Below are 26421 nucleotides of genomic sequence, written 5' to 3' on the forward strand. Positions count from 1 at the left end.
GATGAACTGTCAGCAATCTAGTGCTTTCTTTGTCTGTGTTAAAGTCTTTACAATAGGCCTCTTTCACAGCAGACATTTTCACTTGTCATAGAAGGAAAAGCACACATCTTACTAATACCATTAACAATGGTACAACGCACAGAGGCACCTTTTGTGGGAGTATGATGCACAATGGGCGGCAACAGTTGATGATGCAGTGGGCAACAACGAAACTTGTCAAATACCTCTGCTTTGTCAGTAGACGTCCGTGTGAGATACCCATGCACAAAGGCAATTTCGCGGCTTCATGAAACGCACTGGCTGGTAGCAGTTTGTATCACTGCCGGCAACTAAACAGTATAAAGAGCAGTAGGTTGGGCAGGAGAGGAGGTGGATGGGTCAAACAAACTCTGGACTTTCAACCAGGAGCCCAGTGCTTGTTTTCTGTCACTGAAGTCACACAAAAGTCAGTGAAGTTATTTTAACAACAAAGTCATGTGCTAGTATGTGTAGCATAGGCTCTAGTGTTGTCTCTGCTGTGTTGATATAAATCTTTGGAGGCGCTCTCCGTGTATTTCTGACAGCAAGTGGCAAAAACAAATTCCTCTATCAAACACAACCATACAAACTCAAGCCCCTCTCCCACAGAGCACAACAACAAATGGGCGCCATGTTACATTCAGTTAAGCACGATAAAACACAGAAAACATACCTGACAGCAAGTGGCAAAAACAAGATCCTCCATCAAACACAACCATGCAAACTTGAGCCCCTACACAAATTAAGCGAAACAAGATTATGTTAGCATAAAATTAACTTATAAACAGCGCTAAAACACGGACCTTGTTGAGGACTTGATTCCAGATTTCAGAATTACTTTCTTATTCTGAATTTAATCCCTTTTTATTCGGCGGTGGGAACCTCTTGCGACTGCATGCCTTTGCTGACGTCGACCCCAGCAGGACCTTCTGCATGGAAGACAAGTGCTCTAACCACTACACTGGGGAGGCCCTCTTAAACTTAAGGAAATAATCATAAAATTGAGGTGTTTACCTACCTTGTAAGTTTATTTTGAAAAAGACTATGCATGTAACAAGCACAAACTGTACATTTTCGGTGAAAACAGAAGTGTATTTTGACATGACACAATGCGTGTAACAAGCGTCAATTGACACAGTGTCCCAGAACATCCAAAACTGACTCAGGTGGGTACCTAGCACTTTTTGATGTTTAGCTCTACTGACAAAGCAGCGGTATACAACAAGTTAGGATGAGAATGTGTTGGCAAGCCATGGTAGCCAGTATACACAATACCAGGACTAGTGGTGGAATGTAACTAAGTACATTTACTCAATTACTGCATATAAGAATAATCTTGTTGCTTGAGTATTACCATTTTATGCTTTATATTTCTATTCCACTACATTTCAGATGGAAATACTATATTTATTCCATTCCATTTACTTTATAGCTATAGTCACTGGTTATTTTGCATATTTTGCAGATTGCTTAAAATCAGCTTCTAAAAAGTGATGCACTTCTTATTGAGTCATTTTGTTCTGTAATGGAGCACTAACAGTTTAATCATCTTATAAAAAGGGAGAAAATCTGCAAGTGTAGCCTGAATGTTATGACCTGTTCTAAATGTAAATCAACTTCTTTCATCATTGTGCCATTCCTGCAACAGTTTTAACAAGCTGATTTAAAATCGGGTTGAAATATGCTCACTGCACTGTAAAATAAGAATGTTAAGACTCAGCTGTGGGCAGAAATGTCTCTGTAAGAGTGATGTTTTAGCAACTTTTACCTTAAAAATGAAATTCAGCCATCATTAATTTTATTATTTACACCTGTGCTTTTTCTACTGTGACATAGCAAGATGTAGACAGCGTGAGGTGAAGAAATCATTTAAGTTTATTTTGGGTTTATAGCTGTTAAACAATTCCGTTAAAGGCCCTGCACTCCAACTCCTGGGGCAAAGTTAATGTACCAACAAGAGTCATGAAGGTTTTAGTCGTCCCATCTGAACAGCTGCTGCAAAGCAGTCCTGAGGTAAGGTCTAATTCACTGTTGCTCAAAGTGCAGCTCATAGGCCACTGGCGGCCCTCAGAAATATTTTGTGCACTCTCCAAACATGTCATGAAATGCATGCATTTTACTGTATTCTGCTCATTTGCAGTCCACTTCAATACTAGTGATATGTGGACAGAAAATTCTTTTCACTGCAATACTTGTTTGAAATACACTACACTGCCTCCACAATTTCCATAGATAGTGCTTCGTTTAGTCAGTATCCATAAGCTTTCAAAAAATGTGCACAAGTATAGATGAAGTGAGTATGGAAAGAAGTCTCCCTCCGTGTTTGTATACGTAACTAGTCGAGTAAAAAATGAGCCTGAACAATCATCTGTCAGGTTAGGGATGCAGCTTGTAGAGGGGTATTGGTTGCAAGGCAAGTAGTGGCACATCGTGAGTGTTGCAGGAATTACACTCTGTCGTCAATGCTAGTGCTGTTAGCTTAAGTTAGCATATGATGGGCCCTCAGTCATATGTTGGCTTCCTAAACTGGTCCTCAGTCATCAAAACTTTGAGCATCCATGATCTTATTAGTCAAATAAGTGAAAAAAGAAAACTTTGTGTTAAGGCCTTTGCACACTAAGTCCGTTTTTTTTTTTTTTCGTCCAAAATTGTGGCATGTCTAAAAATAGGTATGACTTCATGTTTTGTCAGTCACGTTTGCACACTGAGTTCCAAACTCTCGTCTGTTATCATCCATCAGGAGTCTTTAGAGACATTTGAGAAAGAAGCAGTGAAGAAAATGTGGCGGTGGGACACAGCAGGGACAAGACAGAGGAACAGGTCGCACAGAATAATTTCATGACCCAGACGGCTCACGTTCAGCAGGTCAGATAGTAATATTCAGGTGGATGATGATGACAAGGAGGAGGATGTGGACCGCACACAGAATGTGGAGACAGACAGGGTGGAAATTTCAGTTTCTGTGCGAAACTTTTTTTTTTCAGTGTGCAAAGGCCTTTAGGAGTTTGTCACACCAAAAAGAATGTGTTTATAAACCACCCAGCCAAATCTGACCGCTTGACAAAGGCCAAGTGTTTAAAATTAGGTTTCAAAATTGCTCAGAAATTAGCAGTATTCTCTTCTCTGAGATGCTGAGGGCACGGGTGCTAAAGACGCTAAGCCGAAGAATGAGCCACTGCTAAGCGACAGGGACTTAATAGCTGCTAACCCAATAGCACAAACAGTCTTTAGTAGCACAGCACACACACCCCGAGCCAGAGAACGAGTGCTACTTTGCAGCAAGATTCTTGTTAGCAGCTAACGTTAGCACAAAGCTTGCACCCACAGCAGTGAGTACTAGCCTAACTGCTGGCAGGCCGGGTTGCAGATTTGGGCTGTTTGTGACCGCTTGTGGAACATAACAATCTCAATGCTCACACACAACACATGAGGTCTAACTTCAAAATGCAGCACTCCACAGTTCCCAGTCTTTTCATGTGTTCAACAAGTATTTTCTAACATGTATGATGTGTTTAGAAAGAAATCTGATTTTTCTTTACTCAGACTTTAACATTTAGATCCAAACCAGATTAAGGGCCTGAGTGTTGCTCTAACACACACCACAGTCACCCTCCTCCACACACAAACTCATACATAAATACAAAAATCTGTCTACAACTGCAAATGTCTGGTATTAATTAATAATTCACTAAAACTGAATTGCTTTTAACAACCCCTGATGAATACTGAGAGCTTATTACCCTCTAGGACGGAATGTCCTCTCATTGTGCGAAAAAAGAAATTAGCCCCTTGAGTAAACAATTTAGACCCAAAACAACGCTGACTGATGAAATAGTTATTAAAACATTTTTCAGACTGTCAGTTATCCAGAGCTGAGTTTGGTGCAAAGCTATTTATTTTGTTTGCTGTTGCCCGAGCTGTTCTACCTTCCCTGACGGCAGTAGGCGGGGGGAATGATGAAAAAGCACTCAGATAGGAGATTCCAAAATGTGGACACACTGTGGTGCCGTAGGCCAGCTCTCTGAACATGATGGTGAGATTATAGAAGTCTTTACCCCCTGCCATCAGGAAATTATTTGCTCTGCTCCCGGAGAGGACCCACCGCACACAATAATACGGCGGGGTTGTGCCTGCATCCATGCACTTTACAAAGTGGAACAAGGCAACTTCAGACTTTCACCTTTTAGCTTAGACACCTTCAGAATTAAACCCAATTTATATTCAGACTGAGACTTCGCCACCCTTTCTCTGCCTGAAGCATTCACACTTGCTGGTACAGATATAGTCTCCCTTCCTCGCTCTGCATCTGGCCTGTGTCTATGTGAGAACAAGGCTGAGAAAAGGCACACTTGGAAATCTCTGCTGAACAGCTGGCTGCCCAGTAAAGCATGTTACCCCCTGGATCACGGCACAGACCGTTTTTTTTTTATCTTTCTTTTTTAAAAAACAACCTAAGAATAGACCACGCTCTTCATCACGGCTCTGACCCTGGATTGATTGTCACACTGCGATTGGTCGTACTACGTAGACTTTTGTATGTTGCATGTGTGAAAAAAGGACGACATTGTTTGTGTGGCAGTGATTTTGTGTGTTACATATGTATGTGTAGCTTTGGTTCACTGCCCCCCCCCCCCCCGCCCACTGCCCACCGCAGCCACAGTCACTTTGCATTAATTCTCCCGTGGCTTGATAAAAACAAATAGCAAACCAGTAGGGGCTTCAGACGGAGCCAAGTGAGCCACGCAGGCTCCTGGGACCTCAGTGCCAGGATGATGTCACCACGCCTGCCCGTAGGCCTGAATTTTCATGCCCAAGCTCTAATGTGGACGAGAGCAAGGACATCACAACTGACCGTTAACACAAGTTCATTATTTTCTTCTCCTGGAGGACTGTCAGCGAGACATTCTCCTGCAGGATGTGATCACATCAGTGTTGTGTTGTAAAGAGTATTCAGTTGGTCGCTGATGCATTTCAGTATCATCTATATGATTATGCATTATCACAGGGGCTGGAGCTGCAACAATTAGCTGATTATTAATTAGTTGATCAATTGAAAATTAATCAGCAGCTATTTTGATATTTGAATATGGGCGATTCTCACTTCTCAAATGTGAGGACTTGAAACTTCGGAAAATCATTTTACACAATGATCAGTTTGCTTCTCAAGAGTCCTACCCAGCCTGTGAAAACATTTACATACTGTCTTCTGTGGCTCTGAAGTATGGAAGCCCATTTCTGCCAAAAAGATGAATAAAAAAAATATCCTGTAAATCAATGGTTTCTAACTGGTGGGTCGAGATCCAAAAGTGGGTCGTGGGCTGCAAGTGACTTGCAAATGTGTCAAGTTTGTAAAAAAAACACACTTTATTTACAGTACAGTGAATTTCCAGCACAGAGCTTTTATTTTGAAGTGTCAGTTTCTGCTGTAGAGTGAGTGACTAAGAGGCAGCTATTTGAGAGAGACAGCAAACTAGCTCAATGACATGGCCAATGACACCATTATAGACGGTGTGTATAAAGCAGATCTCGACAATGGTGAGTTTTTTTCTATTGTTCTGCCAACGCTGCCCCGACTGTTCATGTGTGTATTACATCTTGTGGACAAATCACGTTAAATTCTGAGGACGAGCACAACCAGCACTCCAAACAGCCGGAAGTGATGGGAGGCAGCCATCATGTGCACGCAAACACGTAGTTAAAAGCAAGTATCTCCAGCCTTACTACCTCATTATACTAATATAGTATCTCATAAAATTGGAATCACTTAGTATCTGGAATTATTCTCAAAATAATTAGAAACTTTTTCAGATTGCTGACTTGGTATCTAAAATATTAAGAAAATTTCTCATATTAATCATTTGCTATCTCAAAATACTGAAATTTCTTGTTTCGAAAACAATTTAATAGCTGAAAAGACTGACTTAGTAACTCAAGATGAGAACTTTTCTCAAAATAATAACGTAGTAACTCAAAATAATGACAAACCTTCTGAAAATTATGACTTAGTATTGCAAAATATTGAGATTTCTCAAATTGACTTAGTATGTTAAAAGAATTAGCATCTCAAGTTAATGAGAAACATTCTCAAAATAATGACCTAGTATTATTTCTATCTCTATTTTGAGATACTAAGCCATTATTTCAAGATTTTAGATACTAATTACCTTGAGATATTAACTCCTTATTTTGAGAAAAGTATCTCATTATAATGACTAAGTTTTTTTTGTCAAATGAGCTCAAATGGGCTTCCATACTGAGGAGAGTGTTCTTAAGTAAAGGAAAATAATGTCACAGAGACATCATCAGGGTTACCCTAGATTGGGCCTGATTTTATGTAACAGAAAGCCGACATTACAAACTGAAAGTGTGTGGGGTTTGACAGACTTGGCATCTACCAGGAAGGGGAAGGTCTAACAAACACTAAACTACCAAGCTGCATTATGGTTAATGTTGGATCCAGTGTTTTTTGCAGTGTGACCCGTACTAGTGACTAAAAGTCATGAAATCTCAGCCGCTGTTGCTTCAATTCAGACCATTCTTATTCAAATCTGTCTCTTGTAAGTCCCTTAACATAATCAAGGTCCACTGCTAAATTGCTGAATTACCCAACTTTAATTTCTGTTTTAACTTTTGACTAATATCTTGACTAAAGTGGACCAAAGTCCCTGCAGACATGTTTTAAAAACATATAAATGACTGTGCTTTGAATGATCATTAAAATCTGATAAGGGTTTTAAACAAAGAAAGTTCAATTATTTCTTAAAGATTCTTGAAATTATATATACTCCTTCTCTCTCATTAAAAAATCCAGAATCCATGAATATGCAAACTTAAAAAAAAACAAAACAAGTTTAACTACTAGACTGCTACTTCACTGTATAGTACATTACCAGCTGGAGATTTTGAGTTTCCAAAACACACTTGTGTAAGTTGCAGATTTGACCACAAATACCTTCATCGGATAAATTTGAAAATAGTGATATAATATGTTAAGGGCAACGGGCATCCAGCACTAAAATGAATATAAAAAACTCAAAGCATTTGACAGAGGTCACTTTAAAACAGTAGTGTTGGATCATTTATATTTCAGTTCAACGGCTAATGTTACAAATGTTTTAGTTACCAGTGAATGTGCACAGAGAAACAAAACCACAGACTCAGTATTTACAGAGGGCAGCTTCAAGTGTAAGAAAATACAGTGAAATATATATATAAAGTCTGTTAATTCATGTAAATTCACTCTGTCTATTCCCATTAAAAAATGGATTGTCAAATACATTCTGCCATATATCTTCATTATACAGGTCATTAGTATACAATCAATAACGTATTCTGTGAGCATCGGATCATTCACGTTGGGCGTTAAATTACTTTGTCTATGATGGGTGATCCATTTGTTTTAAAACGTATCCATCAGTGGGGACAGCGCTGCGTTTTGTACTTACAGTTGTAAACTGCATATGAATGAAAGGAGCAGAAACCGCAGTGACTTTTGCTCTCTCTACGTTCTGGTGTTTTAATCCATGCTATCACCCAAAATGTCTAATTTGGATATCTTCATAAAGGTGTAACAGTGGTGTAACAATGGTCAATTTTTGCTCGTTCACTGATGTTAGTTATGAGTCGACCGCTGCAACAAAATAAAAATTCAACCAGCTTTTAGGTCCCAAACTGTGATTCACTGCTGAGAGTGTCGGGAAGCCACTACGGTATCACCTTCATGTTTTTAATGTCTCTGAGTAAAACCACCTGAAATTGCACATTCAACCCCTTCACACTATTCCACATTTGTCAGTGCATGTTGTGTCAATAATGTAAGTCAGTGTTAACCGCAAACAGAGCACGTCACACCACTGAGCTGTAGTGGTGGGTGCTGTGAAACTAATCTCACAGTAAATTGCATCGGGACCGCCCGACGTGCGTTCACCTGCCACTACTCACACATCTCTGACCGCATCCTGGACCCAACTCTTTCTTTCCCCTCATCTGTCCTCTGTTAGGACAACAGTATCTTGGCTGCGTACAGCAGTATCCCACCCAGACCAGTAGTGGCAGCAATAGCAATGACCCTCACTAAGAGGAAGTCCATGGAGTCCTCCAGCTTCGTGTGCAATCGCAGGACCTGCCGGTGGGTGTCCTCGCGGCTGCCCGAGTTCTCGATAACGTGGTTGGCCAAGCCGCGCTTTTCATTGAGCGGCATCTGTGCGGCCACGCGCTGCTCGGCCTGCTCCTGGGTCAGGCCGTCCCTCTGCATCAGGCGCAGAAGCTGAGTGGCAGGGTCACTGAAAAGGAACAGACAATGGAGGTTATTTATGGTGCAGCCAGGGTGCCTTGTTAAAAAACCCAGAGGCAGTGAGTCATGCTAATGAGGCACACAGAGGGCTGCAGAGAGGTAACCAATAACCCACAAAACTGGGCTTAATGGCCAGTTTATGTCAAAAACAAACTTCCAAATATCTAATGATTGAAAATATGAAACTTGTAAATAAACACTCAAAAAGTTCAACTCTAAAGTGACGGGGAAAATGAGGGGAAAGTGAGTGGTCTTACCAGTAAACTACTACAGTGTGGTTCAGGAACTGAGTGAGACGTCTGGTCTCAAAGAGAAGGGGAACATCCAGCACCACGTAGCGGTACCCTACGGAGACGGATCGGGGAACAGAATTCATTAGTGTCAACACATTTACACTCTAACATCGTGAAAACACCGGTAACACAATTAAGTTAATTACTTTTTAACAACATACAGCACGTGGTAAATGAGGAGTTTATTTTAAGGCACTTGACATATATAGAGACGCTAAAGAATTAATGTAGCGAGTGGGAGTCATGGCTGGTACTGCGCTGTGTATCTTAAGTTAAAGGAATACTTCACCCCCCCAAATGACCATTTGTATATTAATTACTACTCAGCTCATGTTATGTTGAATTTGTAACCAAAACTTTTTCTCGCATGCCTCCGTGATGAACGAAGAATCCAAAGACAGAAATAAATCTGGATGAACTGAACTCATAGAGGTCTGTGATCAACAACTACATCAAAATATTCATTTACAAACTCCCACACAACTTATGCAGTTTATCCAAGCCTCATTTATCAAGTCGTGTGCTCAGGACTTTCCAAACAGACAGCCCTTACCAACAGGGAACTGAATTAAAAGTAAAACTTATCTAGAGTTGGCTCGTGTTCTCACGGCAGCAGTTAGCAGACCAGATAAAATGCCTTGCACAAGAAAGCTGCTCCTGATTGGTCAGAATTTCCATGTGGGAAAAATCCAGGAAGTAAACAAAACGTTGAAGAAGAGTACACTTGCAAGATAAATGTGACACTTTCTAATGTCACAATGGAGGGACAACTACGCAGGTTGATTTTAGCGCTGCTCATCGTGGACTATATTGCTGTCATTGTTCATTTTAGTCAAACCATACAGTTTGAAAACGAGGCGCGGCTCCAACTAGAAAACAATGTTTTGATGCATTGGATGTGCTGAATGTGCATATTAAGGCAGTACAGGAGGAGGTGCACATTAATAATCCTCCAGGACTGTAACATGCTCATGTTTAACCCAAACAATGTGTCATGTGACTGCAGTTGGTTCGGATCACAAACGAACCGCACCAGAGTTCGTTTGTAACCAGACCGAGATCACCTCTACAAGAAGGTCTCGATCCAGTTGTTGATCTGTTGTTTCTGTTAAACGTTGTCCCTTTTAATTAAGAATTTCCTCCATTTTGGATTCTTCATCTATCATGAAGGCATACGAGTGTGAGTAACTGATATACAAACGATCATTTGGAGGGTGAAATATTCCTTTAAGGTTGAAAATGTTTACAGCAAAAGATCTTTGTGCAGCTGCCTTTATCTCAGTCACTTTCTTCCTCATAAAATGTTGGCAATATTCTAAAATATCTCTCTGTTCGGCTCGCAGAGAGCAATTCATACGGTTTTGTGAGAAACAGCCTGAAACCGTTCTGCTGCACTACAATACAGCTTTGGCTCGCGTTCAGTAAATGATCCTCCATTTCTCTGTTCACTGATATCTGAGCCAAACTCTGTTCCTCCCTCACCTCTGAGAAAGTAGAACAGGATCTCTTTGAGCATTGCTTTATGGATCTCTGGGTGTGTGATGGAGTTCAGCAGCTTCCTCTTCTCTTCGTTGGCGAAGATGAGCTGGCCCAGCTTCTGCCTGTCGATCTCCCCGTTCTCAAGGAGGATCTCTGGCCCAAAGTGGTAGACGATGCGGGAATAGGCGGGAGTGTGCGGCTCCACAACTGATAAAGAAAAGGCAGTTGTTTTAATTAACAAAAGAGTGTGTGAAAACACAAAAAGGCTTTTTAAATTGTTGATTTGTGGTCAGTAACATAATAATGTAGCATACAGAATGATAGTTTGAAATGTTAAAAAATGGCACACCAACAAAAGACAAAATGAGGGTAAGAAGGTGGATAAGAAGATTTTGAAATCATTTTTTTAATAGACTCATCAGTGGAAGTGCAATGCGTTCAACTGAGGAAAAAATTCTGCTCTGTCTCTCCAAATGAACGAGATTATTGTCTCAGGTTTCTGAGACAAGCCGGCATGGAAAAAAATCTGCTTGTTAATTCAGAAAAATTTGAATTTACAAGTTTATTATGTCGTTAATTCACAAAAACAGAGCAGATTTTTCCTCTCAAGTGAATGCATCACTCTTCCAAACTCATCAACCACCTGAGTGTAATCACATCTTTAGCCTAATGACTTATATTCTCTCCTACATGCAGCTGTGCACTCTTCACCTACTTCTGTGACCTTTATATCTTCACCACATAACAACGCCATCATCAATGCAGTCAGCAGAGACAGCCTTCATGATTCATGCACTCTCTCCAAGCGCTGGTCCTAATGAACCTCCTACAGACCCAACCTCTGTGTGTCCATTGCAGTATAACAATATCTTACAGTCTGTGACGTAGGACATATGGCTGAGTCCCAATTTCCATGTGTGAGTCTGAATAAGAGTTCAGCTAGATGATGACTGATATTTTAATGCACTTTGTAATTCTAAATAGTTTGCAGGGGAGAGATATTCGCCTACCTTTCCTGGCCACAACATCAGCATCAATAATGGGGCATCCAAGCTCCCGCAGCATTGAAGACACTGCACTTTTCCCTGAGGCGATACCTCCCGTCAGCCCCACCAGGAACATCCTGAAGCAAAGACACAGACAGATGTATCCGAGCACTAAAGTCAGTAAAGCAATAATACTGACAATATTTATGGTAACTCACAGAAACTAGATAGAAATTAGTTAAAATTGTAAAGGTGGCATTAAATAACTTGTAGATTGTCAGGGAACGTCTTAAAAGTGAAAATACACAAAAGGAAATAAAAGCAGACAAATAAACAGGCTGTGCATGACGTATATACAGCAAATTATGTAGTGCTGAAAAGGTTAAAGAATAATTTTTAATATTTTAATTCTTATGTCATCCACCCTGTCATTAAAACTTGCTAAAATAATGTTGACCTCCTGATGATGCTGTGAGTTTAGAAACCATGGCAAAAAATAGTCTAGAATTATGCTTATTATTTGCAAACAAATTAGAATAATAGTTAATAATTTTCACAGCTGACATCATGGACTGGTAGTAGGTTTGGCTGTCTCTCCACGCTTTATGAAACACATGAAGCCTTGAGTGATGCCACTGGCTGGCGTTCTAGTTTTCTGAAGCTCCTAAGGGCTACCAGTTCCTCATTTATCAAGGTCTTATGGCTCTTTTTGTAACACCTCTGAGTTTTTGCTGGCGCCACCAAATCCAAGACGTCCTGAGGTGCACTGTTAAAATTTTCGGTGAGACATCCCACTGAAAATGCCTGCCTAAAAACCAGATCGACAACATCAGGCAGTCTTAAATTAAAATCCTGTAAGGCTCCGGGGCTGATGTGTCGAGAAAGACGTGCTGTCCTTGTTTCTCTCCCTGATGTAGGTGAAACAGTAAATAAGATGTCAAATAAGGTAGTGAATGGATTTCACTAACAGACACGCAAAAACCTTACACTAGGTCCAAAGTGTGACTACGCTGATGTGTCCAGATACAAATTGTGCAAGATCAAAAGCCTCAGTAATGTTTAAAAAGTCTTTTACCAGAAACGTAAAATGTAAAAGGTTACAGATTACTACAGTAGTTACCCTGTTAAAAATGTACTAAGTAATGTAACTATTTTATTCGCTTCAAAGTAATGTACCTTTTTGCATTTGGTTACTTTCATACAAATGTTTTTAACTGGGCAAAAAAGCTGAAACGTATCTGGAAATAGGCTGTGCCAAAAGAAAACATTGTGCAAGACGAAAAGATGCAAAGGAGCAGAATGAATATTAACTCTGCATCTAATTTTTTTTTTAACCAAAAACAGTTATAACCAGTGATTTAGCAGTAGTTGATGAGGGGTTAGGTTACTGAGGAGGAGGTGGGTATACTCTCCTATATTTTGCAATGACTTTTCGGCTGATAGGCTGGTACACTGTAAACGGCCAGAAAAAGAAGTGGGTACACCCCATATATATGGATGTAAGCCTTTTGTAATCACCAACATTTTCATTAGCAACTGCAATTCATATACATATTTTTTCCTCAGTAACTCTAGCTGATTACATTTATTTTGTAATTTAATTACACATAACTAGTTTCATATAAGTGGTATAATGCAAAACCAATGCTATCAATATCCAGACACTTATTACAGTATTAAACTGACAAATACCTTAACTAGGGGAACATAAAAGTGTTTGATATTACCAGATTAAAGTTATGGAAATATCTAGATGTTTTCACTAGTTCAATTTATTACTAATTGACAGTCATGAGGTTTAACAACACGCCCCCTGCTGTGGAGCTGCTGAGCTACATTCAGTTTATTTACCACTTGGCTAACAAGCAAACTTGGGTTGGTTTGACAGCTCTGAAGTTATTTATTAATAACCAGAATCAGCTTAAGTGTGTACACATACTAAGAATATGACTCCAGTTTTTGTGACTCTCTATGTACTTGCACAGAATATAGACACAGAAGCTAAAACAAGGACAACACAGGTTGACATAAACGTAACTACTATGTATACAAGTATAAAAGATCTACATATATATAACGCCACAATTGAATTTGTAGACAGTAAGGCAGTAACACAATAATATAATTCCTGACTAAAACCCTGACCAGGCTTTACAGCTTATTACCGTTGAAAGCAACTAAATACTAGAGACAATGACTGGTTGTTACCAAACTTATTCTGTTATAATTATCCACAAAGACTCCTAATATGTATTTTAGTTTTACCTCTTAAACGTGTGATACTCCTTAAATGAACTGAATGTACAGTAGGGATCCGTGCAGAGCCACAGTGGTGGGGCTGGTGCAGTAAACAACCAGTGATGCTAACAGGCTAACGTTAGCACAAGTCCTGTTCAGGTCAAAGCGACCACAAATATTCGATGAAACGAAGCCGCCGCCATTTTAGGTTCGTCCTGTGTAACGTATAGTCAGATAAAAAAATGTTAGAGACAGTCGTGTTGCTGGATATTTCTGTCTCTAACTCTGACTTGTGGCGTTACTTAACTGGTTTCTAGTGACCTAGCTTCTTAGCTTGACAGGCGCCACCTCGAAAACCTTCCGGAGTTTCCTACATTAGTTCCGCCTGGCTAGTTTCGAGATCCCGTTCACAAATTAAGGCGAAAATCAATCTCAACCACAGTTACATTATCCAAAACGCATTTATTTCAAAGCAAAACAAAGATTTGCCTGAAGGAAAATGTAAATACGCAGTTTTTATGAAATAAAAAAGGTAAATACATCGTTTTGTTTCCCAAAATAAAATGTAAATGTCTTTTCTCATAAGCAAAAATGACAACAAAATAAACTTTCTCCTCTAAGACATTATCAGTCCTCTGCCTTTTTTTCTGTACTTTGTTTAGACGATGGCATCTCTGAAGAAACAGGCAGACTGGGCGAATCATGGGAATGTTTGGACCTTTTCCCTCGATGGACCATCTCACCTCCGTTCTCCCCTTCCTCCCACTCCAGCCTGCCTCTTTTGACAAAATGGTTTATTCTGGACTCCAGGCTCTCGCAGCACGGACGCTCCAGCAGGGGCCGGTAGTTTCTCTGCCTGCTGCCTTCTACAAGCCAGCAATGATCGGAGGACGCTCCACCTGTGGGTGGAGAGAGGTGAAACAATATATACCCATCTAATGTTTTGAAGTTTCCATGTCAGCGTGGATGCTCTGGCTTCCTCCCACAGTCCAAACACATGTAGGTTAATTGGCTGTAGGTGTGAATGTGAGTGTGTCTCTATGCCCTGTGATAGTCTGCCGACCTTTCCAGGGTGTACCCCGCCTCTCGCCTAGTGTCGGCTGGGATAGGCTCCAGCACCCTCGCTGCCTCTAACAGGATAAGCTGTTATGGTAATGAGTGATCTGAATGAATTAACACACACCTTTCAGACTACTGTCTCTGCACACTGCACATACTCCATTTACACTTAATACTGTGAATGTCTGCACTAACCTTGAGTAATATTTTACACATTGCTGCACAAAGGTGAAACGGTTCTGCTCTTTCATTTTTAGAAGATATATTTGCATATTCTTTATATTCTTAATGCTGTGAATCTTTGCACATCTTCCCCTCGGCACCTGCCCTTAAATCACAGCCACCATCATAGCACAGTCGTTCCATTTGTCTGAAAACTTCAGTGAACCTACAGGGCTTTTATTATAATCACGTTTATGATGAAATTTAACAGACAACAGCTGAAAATGTTGAGGTTGTCAGGGTCTGTTGATCTCATTAAACGTCTCACCTATGGCCTCCAAACCCTGGATCATCCCGTAGAGGACGTGGGTCTTGACCGCACTCTGGGTCCAGTGTTGCTGCAGCGCAGACAGAGCGAAGTTCACCTCTTCGTTCTCCTGTTTCCAGTTCAAACCTTCGAAGTGGCAGTCGTACAGCACCAGCGGGTAATCTACTGCCATGCTGGAGACAAGAATGGAGATGTGTAAGAGAGATTCATACAAATGCAGCTGTAGTTGAACTGTATTGTTGTCACTGTTACTGATTTAGTTTGCACAGAACATTTATTATTTATACTTGTGCAGGACATAGAATAGATGCTAAGGCCATGCAGCCCCTAAATTTGGTGGCCATATGTTAAGTTATATGAAAAACAAAACAGAAAAAAACAATTTAACACAACTTAAGACAGCTTTCCTTAACTCTGACACTTTAATAAATCAAAGACATTAACAAAATAAAAATATATAGCTATTTAAATTGAAAACTGAGCTTCTCTGTGGTACATATATTCTCTCAGTCTTGTAGTTTACAGTCTACCTCCCTCCCTCCCAGCAAAGTGCTTGAGTCAATCAAGTCTGCAATAAAAATAAAGCAGTAGAAAACTAAAAACACATAATTCCAACTTTGTTTTTTCATTTTCTGCCTTCTGTGTTTCTGATTCTTCTGTAAGGATAACAGTTTGAGTAGGCTTCGCAAACTCATATTTCAGTAGCCCTGACATAGCGGCAGCTAACAGGTGTTTTGGTGTAACAAGTGGCCGTGTTATCTGGTGAATTTTAGCAGAGTGTGTCCGTGTTTTCTCGTAGTAACTTGCATAATGGGTTGGCATAGATAATACACACAGATAAGTATGTATTTAAAATTGATTAAAGAAAAATTGAAGGCTTTTTTTGCCTTTAAATAATAGGTCAGGTTATTAGAATGAATAGGGGAGAAATAGAGGGGATGACATGCAGCAAGGGGTCATGGGTTGGAATCAAGTCTACGGCTGCTGAAGCAGGGACAAAGCCTGTGTACATGGGATGCCTGCTCTATCAGGTGAGCTCAAGGGTGCCCCAGTTGAAAGCTGTTATGAGGATACCTAACGTTACATGTTCTGTTGGTGTTTTCAACAGCTGCCGTCACTACAAGCAACCACAATGCATTCAGCTGAGAGTCACCAGTTAACACAGTAACTTGTTAAACCAAAAAAATGGCGACAAGTACTGCTCGCTGCTTTATTTAGAATGTTGAACTAAAAGCCATAAAGAATTGACATGTTTGTGGAACTGTAACATTTTGTTGATGAAGGATGGAAGTATGGGGATACTTTTATTTATTTAACCTTTATTTTGACAGGTAATCACATTGAGACAGGCAGTGTCATTCTCAAGACAGACCTGATAAAACTTAAGGCTCATTTATATACCCTTTACGCACGAAAATACGCACTGCCTTTATACTTCCATGCGTACTTCATGTTGGCATAGATACAGCCAATAGATGGCACTAAAGGGCAGAGTCAAAAGTTTCACACAACAACAAATGAGGCAGCTGTGGAGGAGGTCGTAATATCGTACCTTTAAACAGAGGCAGCATTGTAGATGGGGATGGTCTGTGTGGCCATTAAACACATCCTAACATGTAAACAGAGACTTTTTTTCATCATATTACCAATTCGTTCCATTACACCATTATTTAAATTTGTTCCTCATCTCCTGCGATTGTACCTCCCTTAAACTCTGCTACACTGTCTCCATGATCTACACTGGTACTGCTCCGTTTCATCTGCATCCATAAGCATTTAGAAAACATACGCAAATATGGAAGAAATGAACACAGAGCATGGGCAGAAGGCTCTGTCTGTGTCTGTGTCTAATGTTGAGCATAAATGAGCCCTTAGTGTCCACAGGTGGCCATCTGCAGAGGATGTTTGGTGGACACTGAGTAACTTTTTGTGGCCCTGGGCTATCAGTCCATGGTTTATTTAGTTGGATATGAAAACTTTTGAGTTTAATGACTCCTATATATTTACCTGTATTGGGGCTTTCTGGGGTTACTCTGAACATCCAGGAGCTGATTAATTATCTCTGGGGATTCCAGTTTCTGCCCTATCAGAAGCAGCACTACCATCATGCATCGAACCTGCATCACAAGAAAACAGGGATTTCCGTTCAATAAGTTTGAAATGAACAGAATTTATTGCTGAGCAGAGCTGTAAAAATTGTGTAAAAAAGACCCAAATGAGTGTCTCTTTATACCTGGTGGTACAGGAAGGCCAGTCCTTTGATCTCAAATATGAAGATATCATACTGGTCCGTGCTGGAGACGTGCTGAGCCTGCACAGGCCTGACTGATGCCGACAAGATGGTCCTCTCAAACTGCAGGACTCCATTGCCCACGTCCATTTTGCACAGGTTGCGAAAGTCATGAGTGCCCTCGTATCTGTCGGGTGTTAAGAGACCCTCAAATCAGAACTGTGACTTCGAGGAGGGACGTCAGTGTTCATTACTTTGTGTGTCTTCACCCACCTTTTTGCAGCATCTGCCATCAACGCCACATCCAAGGATCCGCGGGGGAAGTAGTAGCGATACGTGCGGGACTGACAGTCAAAGCGTGCACTGAAGCCGTCTGCTACTGGCGCCCAGTCCAAGATCCTTATGTCCTGGGGCAGGACTCTGTTCAGCATCTTCACATATGGAAGCTCAGAGGAAGTAGCTTTATTTTTGGTGCTAACATCAACATTTTCAGGGAGTGTGACGCCCAGTCCACCACAAAACTGTGTGGAGCGCAAATCGATGGTGATGACCTGTGGAGAAGAGACAGAGTTAATGTATGGAGGACTTTATATTGTTGTTTTATTTTGGAGCACCAAACATGAGTCTCAGAACTCACCTGAGAAAAGGCACTGACTCCTTTATCAGTGCGACCACACCGGTGGTAGTTGGAGCTCTGTCTGTCCTGAATCAGCCGCGTCTTCAGCAAAGCTTCAAACAGCCTGGCCTCCACAGTGTTGTCTGTGTTCTCCTGAACCGCAAACCCTTGGTAGGACCATCCCATGTAGGCCAGCCGCAGAGCCACATGGCGACGAGGGTGTGCGGAGAAGTCAAAGGGACGATCTTTACCTGCCTTCTTCCCCTTCTTACTGCTGCTGGTGTTTCCATCAGGTCTGCTGTCTGTGTTTTCACTGGGAGCTGGACTGGACTTCATGTCATCTCCAGCTTCACTCTTGTCCTTCAGCTGGGACTTGAGCTTCTCCAAGTCTGCCTCCAGCTCCTTTATTCTCTGGATTAAAGCCTCTGACATGCTGCCTGGTAAATAAGTGAGAAGAGAAACAATTTAGAGAGGACAGCTTGAGTATTTCTACTAAAAGGGAGCAGATCTGTTAGCTAGCTGATGAACACTTACTCAGCTACATGCTACATTTTTTAAATGTTACACTGTCAAACCAAGTGAACTATTATAGTCTATACTTCTGCTTAATTCACAAATGGATGTTACCACAATATTCATCCAGACAGCCTGCTGGAGTCCAGTGAACTGTGTATTACTAGCTAAATGCTACACACACTGTCTGTTAGCTTAACTCGTGTGCTATGTTTCTTAGCAGATATAAAGACTGTTGGTGGTTTTAAATAATATCGAGAAAAAATACAGTGTATTTACCTTTTATTTTACTTTGAATGTTGCTGATAAACTCGTGTTTTCAGTCAGTTTTCTGAGCTGCTGCCGCACACGTTACTTTTCATGCTGATACAGGTTTGCTGCAGTCGGACCGATTTTGAGACCGGACGCGTTTCCGCTTAAAGGGTTTCTGGGAAATGTAGTTTACTCCTCAACTTTCCTGGTTTGAAGCAATTAGATCTGCTTTTGAGGACCATACAAACTGTTCTACTGAATGTTTAACGAAATACACCGAGAAGAATATTAATATAAAGCATATTTTCTCTAATACAACTACTTTTCCCCTGTAAAATATTAAATAGCCAAATTTAGTCTCTTTAGTCCTTAAATTTGAGTAAAAAAGGATCAGAAATACTTTGTTGATCCCAGAGGGGAAATTGGGAGTCTTTGCAGTTGGTGCAAAGAATAGAGAATTATAAGAAGTGAGAATAAGAGTATGAAATGGAAGTCTGTAAATGGCTAAAGGGGACAGAGCGTTTGCTGATTTTACTTAATTTTTAAGTTCATTTAGACTGTCTTTTATTTCCTCAGTTTTTATACACTAAAGATTGTTTTATCAGTTCTTTAAAAGTTGTTGTTTTCATGTGTTATCTGTTTTAATTATTGACATGTGAAGCACTTTGTAACTCTGTTTTGAAAAGCGCTTTATAGATAAAGATGATTATTATAAAATAAAATAGAAATTAAAATATGCATTAAAATAAAAATAAAATGTGCATTATGCTGCAGTGTTTAACACTAGTGCTTAACATATTAAAAATATCAAAAATAAAATATATATTGTCACTGTGCTGAGGCTGTAAGTGTGAAAATTTTAACTACAATATATACATCAATGGAATAAATCAAGAATAGATAAGAGTAACCATAAGAAATATGTACACTTATGTGCATTGTATGTTGAATATATATATATATATATGCTAAACTATACAATACTATACTAAAACAATTGCACAGTTGAATTACTGCACTAAATCTATTGGCTTAGAGCAGTCGACACTCTGAGGGAGGAGTTGTACAGGTTGATGGCAACAGGCAGGAATGACTTGAGTGGGTGCAGACATTGTCCAAGATGACGTATCTTTGACTGCATCCTCCTCTCTGACACTGCCAACAGAGAGTCCAGCTCCACCTCCATGATGTTACTGGTCATTGAGCCTATGGACTCTGCTACCCTCAACCTGCTGCCCCAGCACACAACACTGGCCACCACAGACTCACAAAACATCCTCAGCATTGTCTGGCAGATGTTAAAGGACCTCAGCCTCTTCAGAAAATAGAGGCGGCTCTGGCCCGTCTTGTAAAGAGCTTCAGTGTCTTTAGTCAAGTCCAGTTAATTGTCAGTATACACGTCCAGATACTTGTAGTCCTTCACCATGTCCACACTGACCCATGGGTGGAAACAGGGGTCACCTGTGCCTTTGCCCTCCTCAGATCCACCACCAGCTCCTTCGTCTTTGGTTCTGCTCACACAAAATGTAAATAGCTGAACTGCTCAACACTTCTAGAGATATACAGCATGTAGCGGACATGTTCGGACACAAGCCAAATAAATTAGGAGCCAAACAGCAGCATGCAAGAGCATCATGCTCAGTAAAGTGAACTCCCCTGTGTTTGATATTGTGTCACTATGTTCCTATTTTTATCCTTTTAGAAGCAACTATAGGTTGGTGAATGTGAATACACTATACATAGTTTACTGATTTCATTTACATGATGTGGCTGCTACTTATTATTTGGAGTTACTGTGAGATTCTTCACAAGCCAAAAACAGCTGTGGTTGCAGTTATTTTTTAACGCTGTTATCTGGAGATCAGAAGTTAATCAGGCTGTTTTGTTATTTTAAGATAACAAAGCTTGTTTTCTCGTGATAGTGGGTTAATTTATGTTGATTCTTGGAAAAAGAAAAGCAGATTTCTTGAGATAATGAGATAATTTCTCACGAGAAAATGGGTTTTGTTTTCTCGAGTTTATGGAATAGTTATGGAGAACTTGAAAAGGAATGTCTGTTTCATTTGATCACAGCAGATTTCAGCCTTCAAGATGACTGTCATGACTGTCAGGGAGGATTCACAACTGATCTGAATGTTTCCCTTGCAGAAAGACGCGATGCATTTTCTGCCTGTGTTAGACCTTGATTGAAGTACAGTCTGATGTGTTGTGATCGGTTGCTAGAGTTGTCGAGATGCCATCTCTTCATGCTGGCACAACACTGCTGATCTTGGGTAAACATTATAAGCAGTAAGAGGAAACAACTTTTTGTTGTTGTCAAATCTCATTATCTCAAGATAACAAAGCTTGTTTTCTCAAGATTTAAAAAAATGAACTTGCGATCTCGAGATAATGACATCAACAAAAACAATTGAAAGCACGGTCTTTCTCTGCCGCTGTAAGTTGCCCCCTCTGAGTTACTCAGACCAGAGTCAAAGATGGCAATAACCTGATGACCTCTGGCTCTCAGCCTCGACTGCAGACGATGGATGCTGAGTAAGAACCATACTCCAGCTTAGTTCAAAGATCCACAGGCCTGACCAAGCCCTTCTGTCACAGCAGTCAACTTTCCTGGCTGAAAAGAAACTTTTACAAATCTTTAAAGGTCTAGTGTGTAGGAGTTAGTGACATCTAGTGGTGAGGTTGCAGACTGCAACCCACTGAAACCTCTTGTGTACCAAGCATGTAGGAGAACTATTCCCCTTTTCGACAGTCATGGGCTACCTTCTTGGAGGTGTGTCTTAAACTGATGATGGTTTGTCTTGAGTGATGACATTTTAAAGCAGAGTGCTGAGCCACAGCTGAAGTCCCCTGTTATGTCACAGCAGGGCAGGTAAAAGAAGTTCACCTGTTGGAGGTGAGCTGTTTGCAGAGGTGCAGTAAGAGCCTGTTGTCTGCAGCTCTTCATCTCACTGTGGCTGTTTCTGATTTTACTCTTCCTCCCTGCCGTATTATTACACTTGCCTTTATTGAAGAGAGGCTGCTAACAAAGTTCTGCTAATTCAGTAATAATACAGTTCATTTCCTATAGATACTTCACAACAAAAGTCCCTGTTGTTTTGTTCTGTTTTAACTTTTATTGTGAAGCAGCAAAATAAGGAAATGTTGAGTTTTTGAGCAGCAACTTCACACAACTCCTAATATGGCAAACAGCGAACACGAAACAGTAAAATAAAGCAGATATCTGAAATGCAAACAGGACGCAGGAGAGAAACTAAAATCCACACCACATTGATTCAGTTAGAAGATACAAAAGTATGAACTACTTTCTCTCTGGTCTCCTGCAGACAGAGGGGAGTAGAGTCTTGAAATATGCGCTTGTTTTGGGGGTAGAAGCGGGGTCATCGGGAGTTGGCTGCAGTCAGCAAGACGTCACTGCTGCTCGCTTGAGGGCAAGCTTTTGAACCTCCCTCATAGAAGATCCATCTCCGGCATGGCTTGGCGTGTCTAAACTGACAATGGAAACACAACTCAGCGCGGCATGGCTTTACTCAGCGCGGTCAAGAGTGACAATGGAAAAAGGGTACTACAATAGCTGACGAGAAAAACGCAAATGGCCCTATCTAGAGCCAGTGTTTAGCTTGTCTGTTCTGGGCCACTGTAGAAACAACATAGTGGACTCCATGGAAGAAGACTCACTCTGTATGTCGATGCCAGTAGATCCACCTAAAGCCTACATACTGGACCTTTAAGAGCACCTCAGAAATCATTTTGTGCTCAGCAGAGCGAGCATCTACATGTCAACTGAAGCAACCATGTGATGCAAGTCAAATGTTAAAAATGCACATTGAACCAGTCGACCAGAATGTATCATACGTTTATTGCAAATATTCATTGTAGCATGAAATTCTAATATAAGACTGTCACAGCAGGTGTTTTCAATGGCATACACCACAATAGACCAAAAGATTTCCATCTGTTGGATAACTTGTCAGTCACAGTTTGCAAGCATAGCAACAAGGTACCAGTTACTGTCAAACCTATCAGTGTCAGGGTCACACCAACTCATCTGTATGTCACGTTTGAGAAAGAATAAACATGCAAAAGCAAATAAAATACATCTAATTTGGGCAAAAAGAGAAAAAAAATATCATTGATGTGGGACGTTGGCTGTGCTTGACCACGATGACACATCAGCTCATGGTTTCATAGTTTTTTCCTCTTATGTTCAGACACAAGCACACCCCGACTATCACTCCAAAAACCTGTAAGAGGCAGAAAGGTTATGAGTTACTGGGAGCAAATGAACTCAACGACAGGTCAAAAAGGTTCTTTTCTCTCTCCGTAAAATCAAATTAATTCTGTATTTCACCACCCGGGGCATGAGATAGGCTTTATTATCATTCACGTCATCCTCCACTTACTTTTCAAATGTCTGCATTAGCATCGCCACGAACATTTGCTCATATTGGAAATTGCAGATGATTTAATAAATACATGTGACTTTGATTCATGAAGTGTTTATTTACCTCTCCGACTCCCAGAGTGATGCAGACAGCACCGACCCACAGCAGGTTCTTCAACAGAAAGAGCTTGATGGCCCGGATACAACCCTGAGGAAGAGCACACAGACACAAAACACTGCCTCGTTTGTTCACAGAGATTGGATGTGGATGTGAACTTGAAATGAGATTTCCCAGCAGACCTTTGTGCGCACTTTGTCCTTGTCCTGACCACAGCCCGGACCCTTCAGCACGCAGCAGGAATCTGGCACGGCGTCGTGGTTCTCCCAGCCCACACTGTTGGACCAGTCGTCAGGGCCGTCTGCACCGCAGCATTTGAACTGTAACACAATACAGGAAGAGTGCACTAAGGCTGCCTCTGGGGATCTGTCTTTGTACGGTGCACTGTGAAACCAGTCTAGTCTACATACGAGAAAACAAACTGATTTTTGATTACTAACTGATAAATTGCACAGAGAGCTGAGGGACTCATGGAGGCTTACAGCTTACAATATTTCCTGGCCCCTGGGTTAATCTGGCCCCTCTCCAGTCTATCAAGCACATACAAAATGTAAATCTCTGTGTGTCACCTTTTCCTGAATTTTGTCGATGGCGTGTCTCTTCTCCGGGCTGTATTCATTGATCACCCTTCTTGCTTTGCTGTCGTAGTCGATAGCATTCTTCACTTTTAGGAGGAGAGTCTACAGAGATAAGAAAGAAGATTTTAATTTCTCTATGTTCAGTACCAGAGCTGTACTTATAATAACCATGGCCGGATTATGAGACAATGGACCCCCAGGACCCCTGGGCACAGAAATTCAAAAGGGCCAACCATTGCTCCTTTACATTGAATGTGACTACTTCAATTTGGAAGTTACTTTAAATGCCCATCCCTAGTCTTTTTGCATATCTTCATGGTCATTTTGAGTCTCTTCCTGGTCGGTAAGTGTTCATTTGAGTGACATTTTTAAGGGGGAACGCCAAGGGGCCCCCGACACTTGGCCCCTGGGTCTGTGTCTGGTAGGCCTGTTCAATAATCTGTCTATGGTGATGACAAACCACCTCTTGTATGCCTTGAGAAGCAAAACGTTTTGGCTTGATCTCAGGATTTAAGTGTCTCACCCGGCTGCGAAATATGTAGAAGGCGCCCCCTGTGAGTAGCTCCAGAATGATAATGACGATCAGGATACAGATGAACTAGATCATAAAGAAAGAGAGTGAGCAGTGTTAGAGGTCAGGCATGTCCCATATCCCTTAAAGACACCTTACAGCAAAACTGTCAGTGACACATTTGTTGAAACATGTCTGGTGACTGAACAGAGTGTTTAATCTAGAAGTGAAAACACCATCCTCCCAAAATTGTCCCACAGAGACTTTCTTAATCACATCTATGAGGAGACATTTAACTATATGAAGCATAATGTTACTTACACAGGACACCATGGAAGAATTATTAAAGAATGCCCCCAAGTGGCCCAAGATCGAGACGAGGGCTATGGTGATACCAACTGCTATGAGGACGATAGAGATTTTGGATAGGCTGCTCCCTGCAAACTCGCCCATGTGTTTGTAAGTCGAGTGTTGCAGTACTCCGATAACGATGAGGGCAACACCTGATGCCTGAAAAAGACATTGAACAACTGGACATTAATGCAGCGTACTGTGAATAGAAACATTAAACCCAATGATTCAGTGCCAGTCTGTACAACCTACATTATGACCTGCAGTTTAGTAGAAAATCTGAAAATCTAAAATATTTATTTTTTTTATTTATTCTGTAGGGGAGACTGGGGTTGGTTGGCACGCTTGTTAGTCTCTGCTGTATCATTCTGGTATAATTTATGTTAGAATATTCTAACTATCAGCAAATGAAAGATTAAGGTTCCAGCTATAAATAAATATGTTTTAATGTGAACATTACTTTTTTAAAGTTAGGTTATTTGTGATTAAATTTATGTTGTGCATTTGTGCCAACCAGCCCTATCACGGGGGTGCTTGGCACAATGTTAAAATGGCATAGTAACAAAAAATGAAGCAACCAATAGAAACAATTTGAACATTTAATTTAAACGAGAACAAGAAAATATGAACATTTAATTGAATATTTGTCCATTTTTAAAAGCAAATATTTTAATCAATTTATCAGTAGGAAATTTGAATTAATTTTGCCATTGACCGTTCAAAGTAATTATAAATAATTAACAATATAAACATTGTTTTTAACCTTTCAAAATAGTTGTAGTTGCTCAAAATACAGTCATAGTCACAATGGTTAATTTTACAGTTTGTTGCCACATGTGCTAACTAACCCAAAATCAGTTGGCCAACTAATCCCACTGACATTTGACCCAACTTTGTGACAAAACTCTGTTACAGCAGCAAACCAAAATCACTCACATATGAAAATATAGCTGATTCTTTTGTCAATTAATTACAATTAACAAATTTCTAATATCTCGATCTAACATAGTTTTATAAAACGTTTAGCCCTCAGACCACTTTTTAACTTTTAATACTATAAAACTGAAACATTTCCCTCACAAAAAAAGTCAGTAACTTTCAGTTGTTTTAACATGCGTGGGTGCAGGTGAAGAAAGCAAATATTTTGATGTCACATTTTTGTTTCTGTGACCTTCACAAGGCAGAAAAAAAGCTGTGTGCCAACCAACCCCGGTCTCCCGTACTTATTTTTTTAAATCCCTATTAATTATTTTGATAGACGTAATCAATTACCGTTCCAAACACTTAAAATCATTAAGAGAATTAGCCACATCACTTACCAAAAAGAGCATATTGAAGAAAACGAAGCAACATTTGAAGCTGCAAAACGTGCACATTGTGAGGTCTTGTTGACGGCAATCCAAGTTAGTGTTGTAATTAAACAATAAATGAAGACAGAGAGAAGCAGCAGCCCTTCCTCAGTCTGAGTGTGAAGAGATACAGGCTGAACACCTGGACGTAATTCAGCGGTGAGTGTGTCATATGACCTTATGAAAATGACCAGGCTGATAACACAGGTGGAGACATGACTTTTTTGTCAGACTATTTGAATAGTAACACTGATGAAGTGCAAAAAGGACCATAAACTATGACATGATCTCAGTATAGGGTAGTAGCCTTTATGTGGTGTTGTCATACGTTTTAAAATTTGTAATGTAATCTATGACAGCTGTAAAAAGCTTTTTCTGTTGTTGCTCTACACGTATCAGCATCCTCTCTGTATTTCTGCAAGTTTCTACAGATTTTTTTCAAGCTTGTTGTTTTGCATTGCTTCTTCGATCTATTGGCTGTGTGATGGAGGGGTTACAGCTCCCCATTTAAATAGAACTGAGGGTCTAGATCAGGGGTGTCAAACTCATGTTAGTTCATGGGCCACATACAGCCCAATTTGATCTCAGATGGGCCAGACCAGTAACACCCTTTTTAAGCAACATCACTTCCAATATTTTCCCTTTTTTTTGGGTAAGAATTAT

At 40.5% G+C, this 26421-nt stretch overlaps 3 protein-coding genes across 4 annotated transcripts; all 3 read right to left on the minus strand.

Moving 5' to 3' along the window:
* Positions 1-7069: 7069 nt before the first annotated feature.
* Positions 7070-13646, minus strand: dcakd (dephospho-CoA kinase domain containing). The gene is made up of 5 exons (XM_050060414.1): positions 13335-13646; positions 11094-11206; positions 10087-10290; positions 8569-8656; positions 7070-8300 (listed from the first exon to the last, which is right to left on the minus strand). Exons 2-5 carry the CDS (start codon positions 11203-11205, stop codon positions 8015-8017), a joined length of 690 nt encoding a protein of 229 aa, XP_049916371.1. The 5' UTR covers position 11206; positions 13335-13646; the 3' UTR covers positions 7070-8014.
* Positions 13647-13775: 129 nt separating this feature from the next.
* Positions 13776-18611, minus strand: pus3 (pseudouridylate synthase 3). 2 transcript variants are annotated; one of them, XM_050060413.1, is made up of 7 exons: positions 18495-18596; positions 17724-18135; positions 17360-17637; positions 17090-17273; positions 16864-16973; positions 14857-15029; positions 13776-14206 (listed from the first exon to the last, which is right to left on the minus strand). In XM_050060413.1, exons 2-7 carry the CDS (start codon positions 18132-18134, stop codon positions 13935-13937), a joined length of 1428 nt encoding a protein of 475 aa, XP_049916370.1. In that variant the 5' UTR covers position 18135; positions 18495-18596; the 3' UTR covers positions 13776-13934. The 2 variants fall into 2 exon arrangements, with proteins under 2 accessions (XP_049916370.1, XP_049916369.1); XM_050060412.1 differs by having other exon boundaries at positions 13777-14206; positions 17724-18139; positions 18495-18611.
* Positions 18612-22372: 3761 nt separating this feature from the next.
* LOC126399800 (CD63 antigen-like) lies at positions 22373-25940 on the minus strand. Its single transcript, XM_050060068.1, has 7 exons — positions 25729-25940; positions 24380-24568; positions 24071-24145; positions 23539-23649; positions 23152-23289; positions 22976-23059; positions 22373-22711 (listed from the first exon to the last, which is right to left on the minus strand). The coding sequence occupies exons 1-7, from the start codon at positions 25783-25785 to the stop codon at positions 22640-22642; spliced, it is 726 nt and encodes a 241-aa protein (XP_049916025.1). The 5' UTR covers positions 25786-25940; the 3' UTR covers positions 22373-22639.
* Positions 25941-26421: the final 481 nt, after the last annotated feature.

The sequence above is a fragment of the Epinephelus moara genome, chromosome 13, assembly GCF_006386435.1.
Source record: "Epinephelus moara isolate mb chromosome 13, YSFRI_EMoa_1.0, whole genome shotgun sequence".
Classification (NCBI taxonomy): Eukaryota; Metazoa; Chordata; class Actinopteri; order Perciformes; family Serranidae; genus Epinephelus; species Epinephelus moara.

Excerpts from the sequence above, each read along its gene's own strand:
- pus3 (XM_050060413.1), bottom strand. The coding sequence starts at position 18,134 with ATGTCAGAGGCTTTAATCCAGAGAATAAAGGAGCTGGAGGCAGACTTG. Across the intron at positions 15,030-16,863 it reads CCCAGAAAGCCCCAATACAG|CATGGCAGTAGATTACCCGC; the intron begins GTAAATATATAG and ends TCTTGTCTCCAG. Across the intron at positions 14,207-14,856 it reads CCAGGGTTTGGAGGCCATAG|GTGGAGCGTCCTCCGATCAT; the intron begins GTGAGACGTTTA and ends CTCCACCCACAG.
- LOC126399800 (XM_050060068.1), bottom strand. The coding sequence starts at position 25,785 with ATGTGCACGTTTTGCAGCTTCAAATGTTGCTTCGTTTTCTTCAATATG. Across the intron at positions 24,569-25,728 it reads TCTTCAATATGCTCTTTTTG|GCATCAGGTGTTGCCCTCAT; the intron begins GTAAGTGATGTG and ends TGTCTTTTTCAG. Across the intron at positions 23,290-23,538 it reads TCGACAAAATTCAGGAAAAG|TTCAAATGCTGCGGTGCAGA; the intron begins GTGACACACAGA and ends ATTGTGTTACAG.
- dcakd (XM_050060414.1), bottom strand. The coding sequence starts at position 11,205 with ATGTTCCTGGTGGGGCTGACGGGAGGTATCGCCTCAGGGAAAAGTGCA. Across the intron at positions 8,657-10,086 it reads CCTGTTCTACTTTCTCAGAG|GGTACCGCTACGTGGTGCTG; the intron begins GTGAGGGAGGAA and ends CCGTCTCCGTAG. Across the intron at positions 8,301-8,568 it reads CACACTGTAGTAGTTTACTG|TGACCCTGCCACTCAGCTTC; the intron begins GTAAGACCACTC and ends GTTCCTTTTCAG.